The sequence below is a fragment of the Montipora capricornis genome, chromosome 9 (assembly GCF_036669925.1).
Source record: "Montipora capricornis isolate CH-2021 chromosome 9, ASM3666992v2, whole genome shotgun sequence".
Taxonomy (NCBI): domain Eukaryota; kingdom Metazoa; phylum Cnidaria; class Anthozoa; order Scleractinia; family Acroporidae; genus Montipora; species Montipora capricornis.
The window spans coordinates 33785610-33798021 of NC_090891.1; the positions used below are offsets into that span (position 1 = coordinate 33785610).

The 12412-nt window shown below is 41.8% G+C and overlaps 1 protein-coding gene across 2 annotated transcripts in view; it reads right to left on the bottom strand.

Moving 5' to 3' along the window:
• The window catches only part of LOC138016472 (prestin-like), a 23765-nt gene extending 11511 nt beyond the window's left edge, over nt 1-12254 (bottom strand). The window contains exon 1 of one of the 2 annotated variants that reach the window (XM_068863607.1): nt 11488-12254. In XM_068863607.1, coding sequence (XP_068719708.1) covers nt 11488-11797 — 310 coding nt within the window. In that variant the 5' untranslated portion in view covers nt 11798-12254. Of the gene's footprint in view, nt 1-702; nt 1116-11487 lie in introns of those variants that run through there. The other variant, XM_068863606.1, reaches the window with a different exon arrangement.
• Nucleotides 12255-12412: the final 158 nt, after the last annotated feature.

Here is a 12412-nt window from a genome sequence, read left to right on the forward strand (position 1 = left end):
TGGCGGCTCTGTCAAAACATTTGAGATGCGTTCGATTTCGTTTAACATGATGTGCTGGCAAGATGTCCATTCGATTATTTCAAAGGCAACTTCTAATGTAAGGTTTGACCGCGCACCGGTGGCTCAGTTGGTTGAGCATCGGGCTGTCATGCGGGAGGTCGTGAGTTCGACTCCGGTCAGTCCAACACTCAGGGGCTTAAAATAACTGAGGAGAATGTGCTGCCTTTGTAATTACATCTGCAAATGGTTAGTCCTTCAAGTCTTCTTGGATAAGGACTGTAAACCGGAGGTCCCGTCTCATAACCCTTGTTGGAAATTAAAATGGTATGGGACATTAAAGAACCCACTCACTGTTCGATAAGAGTAGGGGATGTAGTCCCTGGTGTTGTGGTCTAACCTTATCTGGATGGGGGCATCTTTCACTTCCATAAAATTAATTGCAGCAAGCAGTCTGGCTAAAGCCTTCCACAAAGTATTGTAAAATTAGTCCTGGAAAGCCCCGTGGGTGGAGAGACTAATAGCAAATCATTGTATTGTATCTCATTGTGTTGCTCAATGCGGTACAAACTAATTAAACGATAACTATTGGTCTATTCTATATTGATTGATGAACTTTTGCTTTTCTTTTGCAGTGCGGTAACATAATATGTACGTATTTCACTTGTGTCATTGACAATAACAACAGATGTTTTGTGTTTTTACCTAAAGGAATATGCATGACTCCCACTGTTAATCCTCCACTAATGTCAGCCAACAAATCACTCTTTATGCTGTATTTTGGCAGCCAAATGACGATCGGAAATAGTTTGACGAGAAAGTTAGAAAATCCGTCCCAAGGACAAAATCTTGAAGTGAGATTTTTCGACATAACGAGTAGACGATGCTGATGATGCTCGTTGCTGAGCGAGGATGTCTCTAAAGGGTAGCTATTAATTGTGCCGAGCAAAAGAGATTCATCATACACTTTCCGCTGGATTATAATGTCGGCTGTTTCTGGCAATATTAAAGGTTGTTGCATGTTGGTTAGAACCGAGTAACACATCACAGAAAAATTTGCCTTCGCCCTTTCATGTCAGTGATTCGTCGAGACGTTGAGAAATGATCTGGTTAGACTGTTGTTCCCCACACAGTCACACCACTTTTGATGGCGTCACGCTTGGTGTAGACTGCCCCCATGTAAACTGGATTTTTGCAGCATTCAACTGAATAAACCGAGGTAGGCTGTTGTGGTAGTTACCCTACCTGAGCCGAAGTAAATTAGAAGACAATTTGAATATAACCGATGAGCAGTACTGTGTTTGGGCTGTTTTTCACTGTAGCCTGCGAACCAACGCAGACGAGTTTTCGCCGTTACTCAAACGACGGCTGGGCCATACATACGTTTATTAGGATTCAAATTTGGTGAGAAAATACCAAAGTTTAGAATAAATAGATCCTCAGTTGCTGCTTACTTTTGTTTGATTTTAACGTCAGAGAATTTTGTATGATGTGATTCGGTGAGACTACAATGCACTGACAATGATCTACAATCCCAGATGCAAATGTTGTAAGACGAAGCTCACTGCAATTCTCGTTGACTCCGAGAAATCGCCAGCGTCTAAACTCAACATTAGAAAAAGAAGGAAGGGTATTTGTTTTTGAGCTAGAACGAGAATTAATACCCGTCACGCAATATAATCTTTGGCTTCCCATCATGAGGGTCCTATGACTGTATGACATCGGTCATGTTGCTTTCAGATGACCACATAATGCTGTATTTCTCTTACGTAGGTGTAGTCTATGACTGATTACACTCTTTGAAACTTACTGACCGTTTCATTTGCTGTTGCCATTGAGTTAGAAGTTGAGACTGTCCTCGAGTACTTTGAGAATCCATACGAAGGTCTCGATTCAGATCCCTTTGTCTTCGGTCTTCGGTTTGTAGACACCCTTGATTTGTCTGGCTTTAGGACAGGGATGGCTCAGCGCTGTGGCTTGTGTTCGGTTTCCAGACTCGATCTCAAATGTGGATTGAGTTTGTTGGTTCTCTACTCTGCACCGAGAGGTTTTTTTTTCTGGGTACTCCGGTTTTCCCCTCTCGTCAAAAACCAACATTTGATTTGATTTGTGTTAATTTATTGATTTCAGGTGAAAGTGTGCTCCAGCGCTTGAAGACGAGACCCTTAAATAAAGTTCCTTTCCCTTCTTTTTGTGGCAAGTCAATCGTTTACGTCGGTGTTTTTCAGCATGCGATCCCTGGCAGGTTACCTGGAACCATCCCTGGCATGCGATATGTTGTGCCTGTCACTCTTTCTTTCAATTAAGTAACAGTTGTTCAAAATGGATTCGTTTCGGCCTTTCATGTAATAATATTCATTTACATTACGTGTTTAGTATGCGCAGTATTTTGAATCGGGTTTCCTTTCAGCGCAAATTGTGCAACTGTGACTTGCTTTAGGGGCACCCAACGTCAATTTTCGGAAAATATCTGTTCGGAAGACGATTTGAGATCTAGAATTTTCGGAACATTTGTTGTAAAATTTCTTGCTTGCCTGCCTCTCCTAGGATTTTCGAACATCTAAAAAATGGTATAATTGCCCATTTATAACGGATTTTTGCCCTACAAAGGTCACCTAGAATTTTCGGGAGCCTTTTTTCTGGCTGAAATTTTCGAAAAGGTAAGTGTTGATCCCTATAATTTTCGGATCACTAGACCTTCAGCTAGGAAATCCGAACAGATGAAAAATTTTTGGAGGATAAAAATATACCTATATCTACCGTTTAAATACTAAAATAAGTTTAACAATGCTATGTTTAAGTTGTTTGAACTTTATTCTCGTTGGGTGCTCCTGTTGCTTTATATCCTTAGGGAAAGAATGAGTCGTTTCCGGCGATATGCAATGCACATGTCAGTGTCAGTAGTAAGTCAAGTCAAGACTTACATCCTATTTTCCATAGATCACTGAGTCTTTCTGTCTCAATTATTACCTGAATGGACATCCCGATCCACGGTCAAGGATTTATTAAAATAACTCCTAGTCGAATCCTTTTCCAACTTAGAAACACCTCGAAACGTTGTCTATTACAGCTTGAATACGGCCTCGAAACATTGACCCTGATCTTAATATTTCTAACCACGAATTTCGTTGTCAATACTTTTCCCCTCATAGTTTTCATGTATTTAAAACTGATTTTTCGAGCACGCCTAACAGTGATTCGACATTTTCGCTATTCCGCCACAATAATGTTAGAAGTCTTGAATGTAATTTCGAAAAACTACAAACCCATCTTTTGAATGAGCTCGACTATCATTTGGATTCGCTCTGACGAAGGGCTAACGCTCGAAACGTGAGCTTTTAGAATCTCTGTACGGTGGCCAATTTACATTATCAACTCCGTTGATAAAACCAAATTTTTGTATACTACTTCCCCACCGACGCAGCACCACAGTTTCTTTAGAAACTACCCCTTCATTCTATCATTTAAATGTGATTGGGATCACCGAAACGAGAGTTACAGTTTCCAAATTGCCGGAACATTTGCCATCTTTACTTGGCTATGAATTTGAATTTGTCCTGACACCCCTTACTGCTGGAGGTGTCGGAATGTTCATTGACAATACCCTGAAGTATGGGGTCATAGAACTTGAAAAACGTCATCTGATACTTTTCAATGCCTTTGGATTGACGCTTTGTTTGAAAAGGAAAGAAACATTATATGGACAGCATAACTTCCCTGAGAGTTTTTCGGAGTTACCTGGATGAGGTGTTACTTCAGCAGGTAAAAGCTAAAATTTTGTTCTATATACGGTTTATACTTTTCATTATCGCCAGAGGTAATCAGAGCATTTTTTTACTTTAATAGATTTCCGTAGGCCCTTCGTATAAATCCAGGGCTTGGAGAATTGTTCGGAGCTTACGTTGTGTTGTTGTTTGTCCGTCGATACGACGAGGACCATCTACGCATCTTATGGAGGGGTGAAGGTGGAGATAATGATGATAATAAGGGTGATGATGATGCCGATTTTGGAGGAGGGCGTTGGGCATGGGGAGCGGATGCGGTGTGACGAGAAATTCATTTTCTGTGCGTCCGCAAATGGCTGGTAAGGCCAATCCGTGCCCGGAACGGTCTTGGGCTGTGGGAGCAAGGGATGATGGAGACAGACGCTGAGCTTACGTGCATATAGTGAGACGGATTTGACGGGGATGTGCTTATTAATCAGTTTACAACGCAGAGAAAGCGCAATTAACATTTTGCGTCCTTGATAAGATCAATTCCCAGTTCACCTGCAGTAATTCAAGAATCGAGAGAAATCTCGCATCATAATCCCACTGAATTCCCTAATTTGCTTAATAACTTCTTTTCTTCAGTTGGCCAGAATCTTGCTGCCAAGGTACCTAAGGTACCCTACAGCAATCGTCAATTCAGTGAATATATGGCAAAAGAATATTAAACCCCTTCATTCTCGATCCTTTTTCTTTAAACCTGTCACTGTTCTTGAAATTGAAAATGAAATCTCACTCCTCATGCTTTATTCTTGTCCTGTTCTTGCATTGGAATGTTCGAAAGGCATGATTTCTTTACCACTAGCGGAGATAATGACTGAACTAAATACTTGTTTTAAGCAAGAGCCGATACAACGTAGATTTGATTTTAGTGATGTACTATATTTCGGCTGGCCAAACCACCCTTCTTCAGGTACAATTAGGATTTACATTGAATTGCTTCTATGTACATATATATAGTAAATGGTTATTGACGAAATACTGGAAAAAATGTGATAAAACATGGCAGTTACAACAAAATTGAATTCAAATACTAAGAGTAACGGAAAATAACGGAAATGACTATAAATAATAAACTGAAATCCAATACGTTTCTTAGCAGATATAAAGCGGATATAATGACTGAATATGTCCATCCTAACAGGAATCTATCCTTCAAAATTAAAACACAAGAAGGTGATCTCGATCTTTTAAGTGTCACATGCAGTGATGATGAGACCGATCCAAGTAACTACCGTCCGATCTCTATTCTCTCCATTTTTTTAATCGAATTTTTGAGAAAATTATGTATGATCTTCTAAAATCGTTTATTGAGAAAAACGGACTGTTACATGAAGCGCAATATGGTTTTCGTGAGAAATCCTCCACCCAACATGCAATACTTGACATTGTGGATGCCATTCAGATGAACTTGGATAAGAAAATGTTCTCATGTGGGATTTTCATTTATCTTAAAAAGGCCTTTGATACAGTTGACCATTGAGAAACTTTTAATCGCTCATCTAGCATACACAATCATCAGCTATGGGCAACTACTATGCTAGCGAATCGCGACTGAGCTTACGGTTGAAGTCTTTTGCCAACTTTGGAACGAGATCAAGTTATGGAACTCTCTTCATCCTGACTGCCGCACGCTTACAAAAATGCCACTCGAAAAACGAATCAGGACATGTCTGCTTACAGTACTCGGAAATGAGGATGCTTATGTTGACGCCTACTCATTAATAACAAAATTGAATATTCATTACTATTGTACCCTATAATCCAACGGTAACTCTCCCGACAACAAATCGTTCTTCACGCTGTATTTCAGTTGGCAGCCAGCGAAGAATCGGCGCCAGTCGGTAAAAAAATCTAAAAAGTCCTTCCTGTGAACAGGTACACGAGGTGACGTTTGAGCAAACAATGTGAAACTGAATAATGTTTGTCCGATGGCTTCGACTCGTCAGAAGAACGTGAGCAGCAATCACTGGTTCTTGTTATTAGTAAGTCGTGTAATGTATTGGGCCGCTAAGTATGTTGGGATAGGAAAAACCATGTGCTTTTGATAGCGGCGGCCATGTTACGTTTGCAATGAAATTGGTTGAGTTAAATCTGTTTGTTTGGATACTTTATTACTCTCGGGAATACTACATTGGCGACGAGGAGAAACGAAAAGCAATGGAAAAGAGCGTGTTACCAAAATTTGATTGTTTCTCTGATCCAGCGACGATTGGTCCCCGATGGAAGAGGTGGTTAACTTCATTCGAACTGTACGCGGACGGGAAAGGGCTTATTATAAGCGAAGGAACCACGGCAGGAACTAAACAGCGGCGACGAGCAATGTTACTCCACCTGGCTGGGCCTGATGTGCAGGAGATATTCACCACCTTAACTGAAACCGGGGATGCTACAAATTACGCCAGTGCTGTTGAAGCTCCCAACGCCTATTTCGTGCCACAGGTAAATTCACCATTCGCCCGCCAGACCTTTCATCGGATCACACAAAACCCAGGTGAGACAGTTCAGCAATTTGCTACTCGCTTAAGACAAGCAGCTAAAGATTGTGATTTTGGCACTGATACCGACAACCAGATAAGAGACGCAGTTTTGAATAAGTGCACTTCCATTTACATCAAACGAAAATTGCTTGAAGAAGGCCAAGGACTGAACTTAACACGCACCCTAGAGGTTGCCGCAAAATGCGAAAAGATAGAAACCCAACTGGCTGCCCTTTCAGAAAAGGGGGTAGAATCAGAACATATCAATAGAATCAATGAGAGAAGTAACAATCCGAGTACTAGCATGCAAGGCCGATTCCAAGGGAGAGATAAGACATGTTATAGATGTGGTTTATTGGGACATTTCGGTCGTGATCCCCAGTGCCCAGCAAAGGGCAAAACATGCAGGAAATGTCGCGGGAAAGATCATTTTGAAAAAGTTTGCAAGACAAAGTCATATGCTCGCCAGGTTGGAGGGGGGGGGGGGGGGGGGACCCGATGACAATGACCCTGGGCCCCAGCAGGACTATGCATTTAGTATTACAGAAGGAGGACACTCAGAAATGGTCACCGTACAAGTAGGAGGAGTAAACCTTAGCATGTTAATAGACTCTGGGGCGAGCAGCAACATTATTGACAAGGGGACGTGGGAACAGCTTAAGGTGAAGGGAGTGAAATGCGAATCACAAGTGGCTACCCCAGACCAGAAGCTATACCCATATGCGTCTAGTCAGCCACTGCCAGTTAAGGGTAGTTTTAAGTGCACAGTGAGTGTTTGTGATAGATCCACCAAAGCTGAAGTCTTGGTGATTAAAGGTAGAGGGATGTCGTTGCTTGGAAAGATCACAGCCACAGAACTGGGGGTGTTAAAAGTTGGCATTAACATTGCTATGGTAACAAGTAAAGCTGACAATTTAAAACAGCAGTACCCAGAGGTGTTTGAGGGTGTCAGAAAACTGAAGAACAAACAGATATCCCTGGATATAAACCCTAATGTAAAACCTATTGCACAGCCTTATAGAAGGGTGCCATTTAATTTGAGAGGAAAGATCCGAGATAAGACCACAGAACTGTTGGACATGGGAATAATTGAACCAGCGGAAGGTCCAGCCCCCATGGGTCAACCCTGTGGTGATTGTCCCAAAGGCCAACGGGGACATCCGCCTATGTGTGGACATGAGACAGGCAAACCAAGCCATTATGCGAAGACGATATTCAATTCCTACAGTTGATGAGGTGTTACATACAATGAATGGCTCTAAGGTCTTCAGTAAATTAGACCTTAAATGGGGGTACCACCAGTTGGAGTTGAGCCCAGAATTCAGGGAAATCACAACCTTTGCTACACCTGATGGTTTGTTTCGATACAAGTGCTTACTCTTTGGGGTCTGTTCTGCCAGTGAACAATATGAGCATGAAATCGCTTCAGCCTTGGCAGGTATTGAAGGTGTCGAAAACATTTCGGATGACATTGTGGTGCATGGTCCCGACACAGAAACACACAACAGGCAACTCCATCAAACTATAGAGCGTCTGCAAGGGTGCGGTCTCACTTTAAATGCTGAGAAATGTTTGTTCAACACGGACAGGCTGGTGTTCATGGGCATGCTGCTTTCAGAGAAAGGCATTGGTCCTACAGCAGATCGTGTTAAAGCAGTATTAGAGGTGGAAGAACCAAAGAGTGCGTCAGATGTACGTAGCTTTCTGGGTTTAGCCAATTACAGCAGCCGGTTCATACCTCACTTTGCCACTTTATCTGAACCTATTCGATCCACCTCATTACCCGATGGACCCTGGCAAGACTTAGCAGTAGATTTAATGGGACCGCTACCATCCGGACATTCACTATTGGTCATTGTTGATTACTACAGCCGATTTTACGAAGTCGAGGTTATGCAGTCCACTACCGCTGAAAAGATCATAGACCGTCTGGCTGACACCTTCTGCAGACATGGGCTGCCAAATACCATCAAGTCCGATAATGGTCCACAATTCAAGTCGAATGAATTTAGAGAATATTGTGAACAGCATAATATTATACATCAGAAAGTTACTGCCAAGTGGGCCCAAGCCAACGGAGAAGTCGAAAGACAGAATCGGTCACTGTTGAAACGACTATAAATTGCTCAGGCAGAGAACAAACCATGGAGAGCAGAATTAAGGAGGTATCTCTCTGCCTACAGAAGCATTCCCCATAATACGACTGGAAGGAGTCCCGCTGCGCTACTTTTTAACCGAAAAGTCAAGGGGAAGATCCCTGATTTAAGCATCGGCCATGCCTATGACTATGAACTACACGATCGCGATGCTGAGCAGAAAGCTAAGAGTAAAGCTTACGCAGACATACACCGCAGGGCTAGCCCCTCCAGCATTGAACTGGGAGATGAAGTGCTTGTCCAACAAGACAAGACTAACAAACTCAGCACAGCATTTAACCCAAATCCCTGTAAGGTTGTCAGCAAGACTGGGAACAGCCTCGTGGTAGAGAGTCCAACAGGGAACCAGTACTCCAGAAACACAAGTCATGTGAAGCAATACATTAGAGAGGGAGATCCCACACTCCAACAAGGGTCAGACTCTGTGTCAACACCCCACACACCCCAGCAGGAACTAGACCCTGTGCCATCACCTTACCAACCAACCGTACCAGAATCGACTGCCGGGCTGCTGGATAGAGGGGAGTGCCCCAATCTGCAGGAGAATGGTGGAGCGGCACCAGAACCATCAAGGAATCTGAGACCCCAGAGGAGAACATGAACACTGATTCTCTCTCTTCGGAACTATATACAGTTTGAACATTTAAGTTTTAGAAGAAGAGACTTCATCGTTAGTATAGTTGACTTTATTGTTCGTGGAGATTTCTTTATTCTTGTAAGGGAGCATTTTTCTGAGGATAGGGGAGGTGTAATGTATTGGGCCGCTAAGTATGTTGGGATAGGAAAAACCATGTGCTTTTGATAGCGGCGGCCATGTAACGTTTGCAATGAAATTGGTTGAGTTAAATCTGTTTGTTTGGATACTTTATTACTCTCGGGAATACTACAAGTCGTGTCTTTGTACATTGAGGCTTTTTTTCGATCTAAGGAAATGACGCACTTGAAACACAAAAATCTTTCTTTGTAAAAAATTACACTGACATCTTCAAACTACATCTTCGTAGGAGCAGTCGTCGCTCAGATGGCTAGTGCGCAGCTTTCGGAGCGAGAGGTCCCCGGTTCGACCCTCGGTGACTTCAACGTCTGTTTCGACTTTCCTCTGATCCGTGTAGCTATAGCTTTGACTGAATCCCCTTACAACAGAGCACTGACAGAGGGAGGAGGGTAAAGGGCGCACCGTTTTAAGGACTTCCATTGATACCAGCCTCGTAGCTGAAGGAACTACCGACGTTAAATTAAGTGACTTTACCTTTACATTGATATCAATTTTTTTATCCAAACTGTAACCCTTTTCCATTTTGACTTGATGGTAAAGATTGGAGGAACTCATCACCGGAAAATGTCAAGAACGATTGACTGTTATTTTTTTAGACAGATAGATGCGTTGTCAGTGTAAAAAAAGGCTCAATAGATGATATTGAACGCCTCCCATCACAACATCTTGAAAGCTCATTAAGTTAAGAATTCAAAAGAGATCATAAGTCAAGGGCAAATAACTCTCTTTTGCATAAGCGATTTCCACCTGATTTCATTGTTATGTCTAAATTCAGACCAGCTAGAAAATTATCGTAAATAAGTTTGAGACGTTTTTAGTATTACTTTTATTGGCTTTACAAAGCTTTACAAATGTGTACAAACAGTTTGCAGACAAATTTATCTTCTTCGGGTTGCGTGCGTCTTTCAATATAAACCGTGATCGTGGTCTTGTGGCCGTACTCTTATCAGTTCCATGCCATAGGAAAAAAACCAATCAAAAAGCTCAGAAACGCATAGCATATTCTACTGATTTGGCCAGCCGAAATATAGTACACCACTAAAATCAAATCTACGTTGTATCGGCTCTTGCTTAAAATATTTAGTTTCATATTCTACTGTAGTCACGAGAAACTCAAGGCAGACATCCTTTTGCCCTGTGGTCTTCAAACTTGGCGTTTCAGTTGTCCGATGCAGAATGGGTGAGTACGGAAAAATGCCGTTTTCTTAGCGCTATTTTATTCAAATACAGTACTCATCTTGTTTTTAGTTGACAGTAGACGGGTGGCCTCACCAACAAAGGTGCACTTTCGAATAAGCGCCGCATCAAATTAATCGACCAAAAAACCAAGGTACAGGTGTGTGTTTTCACGCTTCTAGAAAGTTCGCATTATTGCAGAAAGGGCACCTCGATACCTTCTCTGGAGGGGTCAGTCGTCATTCAACATAGTACAGCAAAACATCGAAGGACTTTTCATCCATATGCAAACCAAAATACCTCTGCTCTGTAATCTTTAACCACGATAATAGCTATTGCTCACGTGGAAAAAAATGTTCTCCCTTAGGCTAGTGTACCTTGGAACTAACACTGTCCTCATGGATAATCTTAACGCAACTCGTTTTTAATATAACGTCATCACATGAAAACTGATGAAAAAGACCATAAGTCCATCATGTTGCAATTGTCAACGGGTTGGGGCTGAATTTTGGAAAATTACTCAACGCGCTGCGCGGTGCTCTCCTCAGCTAGATATTTTAGTACAGCCAATTAATTTCAGGTCACTACCATGGAAACCAGAAAAGGGACTAGTTAGAACATTTTCTTTCGTTTTAATTCGATAATTCGTGATCATTTTAGGTATTGTTGGTGTAAAAAGCGTCCAAGTCTTGAATAGTTTCGCGGTAATTTTGGTGTACACAAGGGCCGGCAAGTTCCACTTGAGCAATTCTGACTCAACAATATCATAGATATGAACATCAGATTCTTCTGCATAACAAAAGGCCATGTTTATTTCACGGTTAACCACGCACTACTCTTGGCCGGCCGTATGGATTGAACTGTTCGTTTTTAACAAGTAAAGGGGTTGTGCAAGCAAGTAAACTGCTTGTATTAAAAACAATGACAACATTTTTGGCTGGACAGCCTGGCAATGACTTCCGGGAAATTTTCAACAGTTTTAAGACCGGTTTTCATAATAATACTCACGAAACAATAATATTCATATACATTTTGAACACATGAACGAAGAATTTCAAGACTGTTTTTTAGTTTGTCACTTGGTATTTCGGTATTAATCACTCCACGATTGTTTCATAATAATGTAAACTAATTACCTTGTGGAATATGCATTATTCCAACTGTGACTCCTCCAGTAATGTCAGGCAACAGGTCCTTTTTAACGTTGTATTTTGGAAGCCAGCGAACGATAGGCATTAAGCCAACGAGAAACCGACAACATCCTTGCCAAGAACAAGACCAGGAAGATAGTTTTGTGCAAACGGTGTGACTGCACTTTGTGCTGTCTGATGCCGACTCGGAGGAACTCGAGCCACGATTAGTTTTACTTAAGTGTAATTCATCGAAAACTTTCCTCGCTATATTGATATCAGGTTCTTCATTCGACTTGCTACCCTCCGATTCCATTTTGACTTGACAGAGCAGATTGTTTCAGGTGACACAAAGTATTTCAAGTTCGATTGACACACTGGAAATAGTCATTGCTCCGTGATTTAGCCAACCGGCTTTCACACGCTTCCCATGCTGTTATCTTGTTGTTTTTGCATGTGACATATGCATGTTGTGACGTCAGGTTTAAAGTCCTGTCAGTCGAAGTGTTAAAATACTCCAAAGACTTACTGAGTGCATTGTGCTGTATTCTTGGGGTGCATTCAGTGCCCTCTAAAATGACCAAATTCCATTTGAAGTTGTGCTCCAAGAGAAGCATTTCACTCCAGACATTTAGCATATACATAAGCTATCCAGTTCTCCTCGGCTCGTTTTAAACGTCGCATTTTATCGCTCATTTGCATTAGATTCGGCGCCGCATGTAAAATGCGACGTTTAAAACGGGCCTTCCTTGATCTCTTTTAATTTGTTGTCTTCCTTTACGTGCTTATTGGCTGATATAAGTCTGATATTGATTTAACCTATGAAGTACCCCTCTTGTGTCAAGCCCTCAACAGGTTTCCACTCTTTCCTGGTTTCCTCATTGTTCGGAGACTAACTCCACAAGAATTGCGGACATTGTTTTAAACGGTA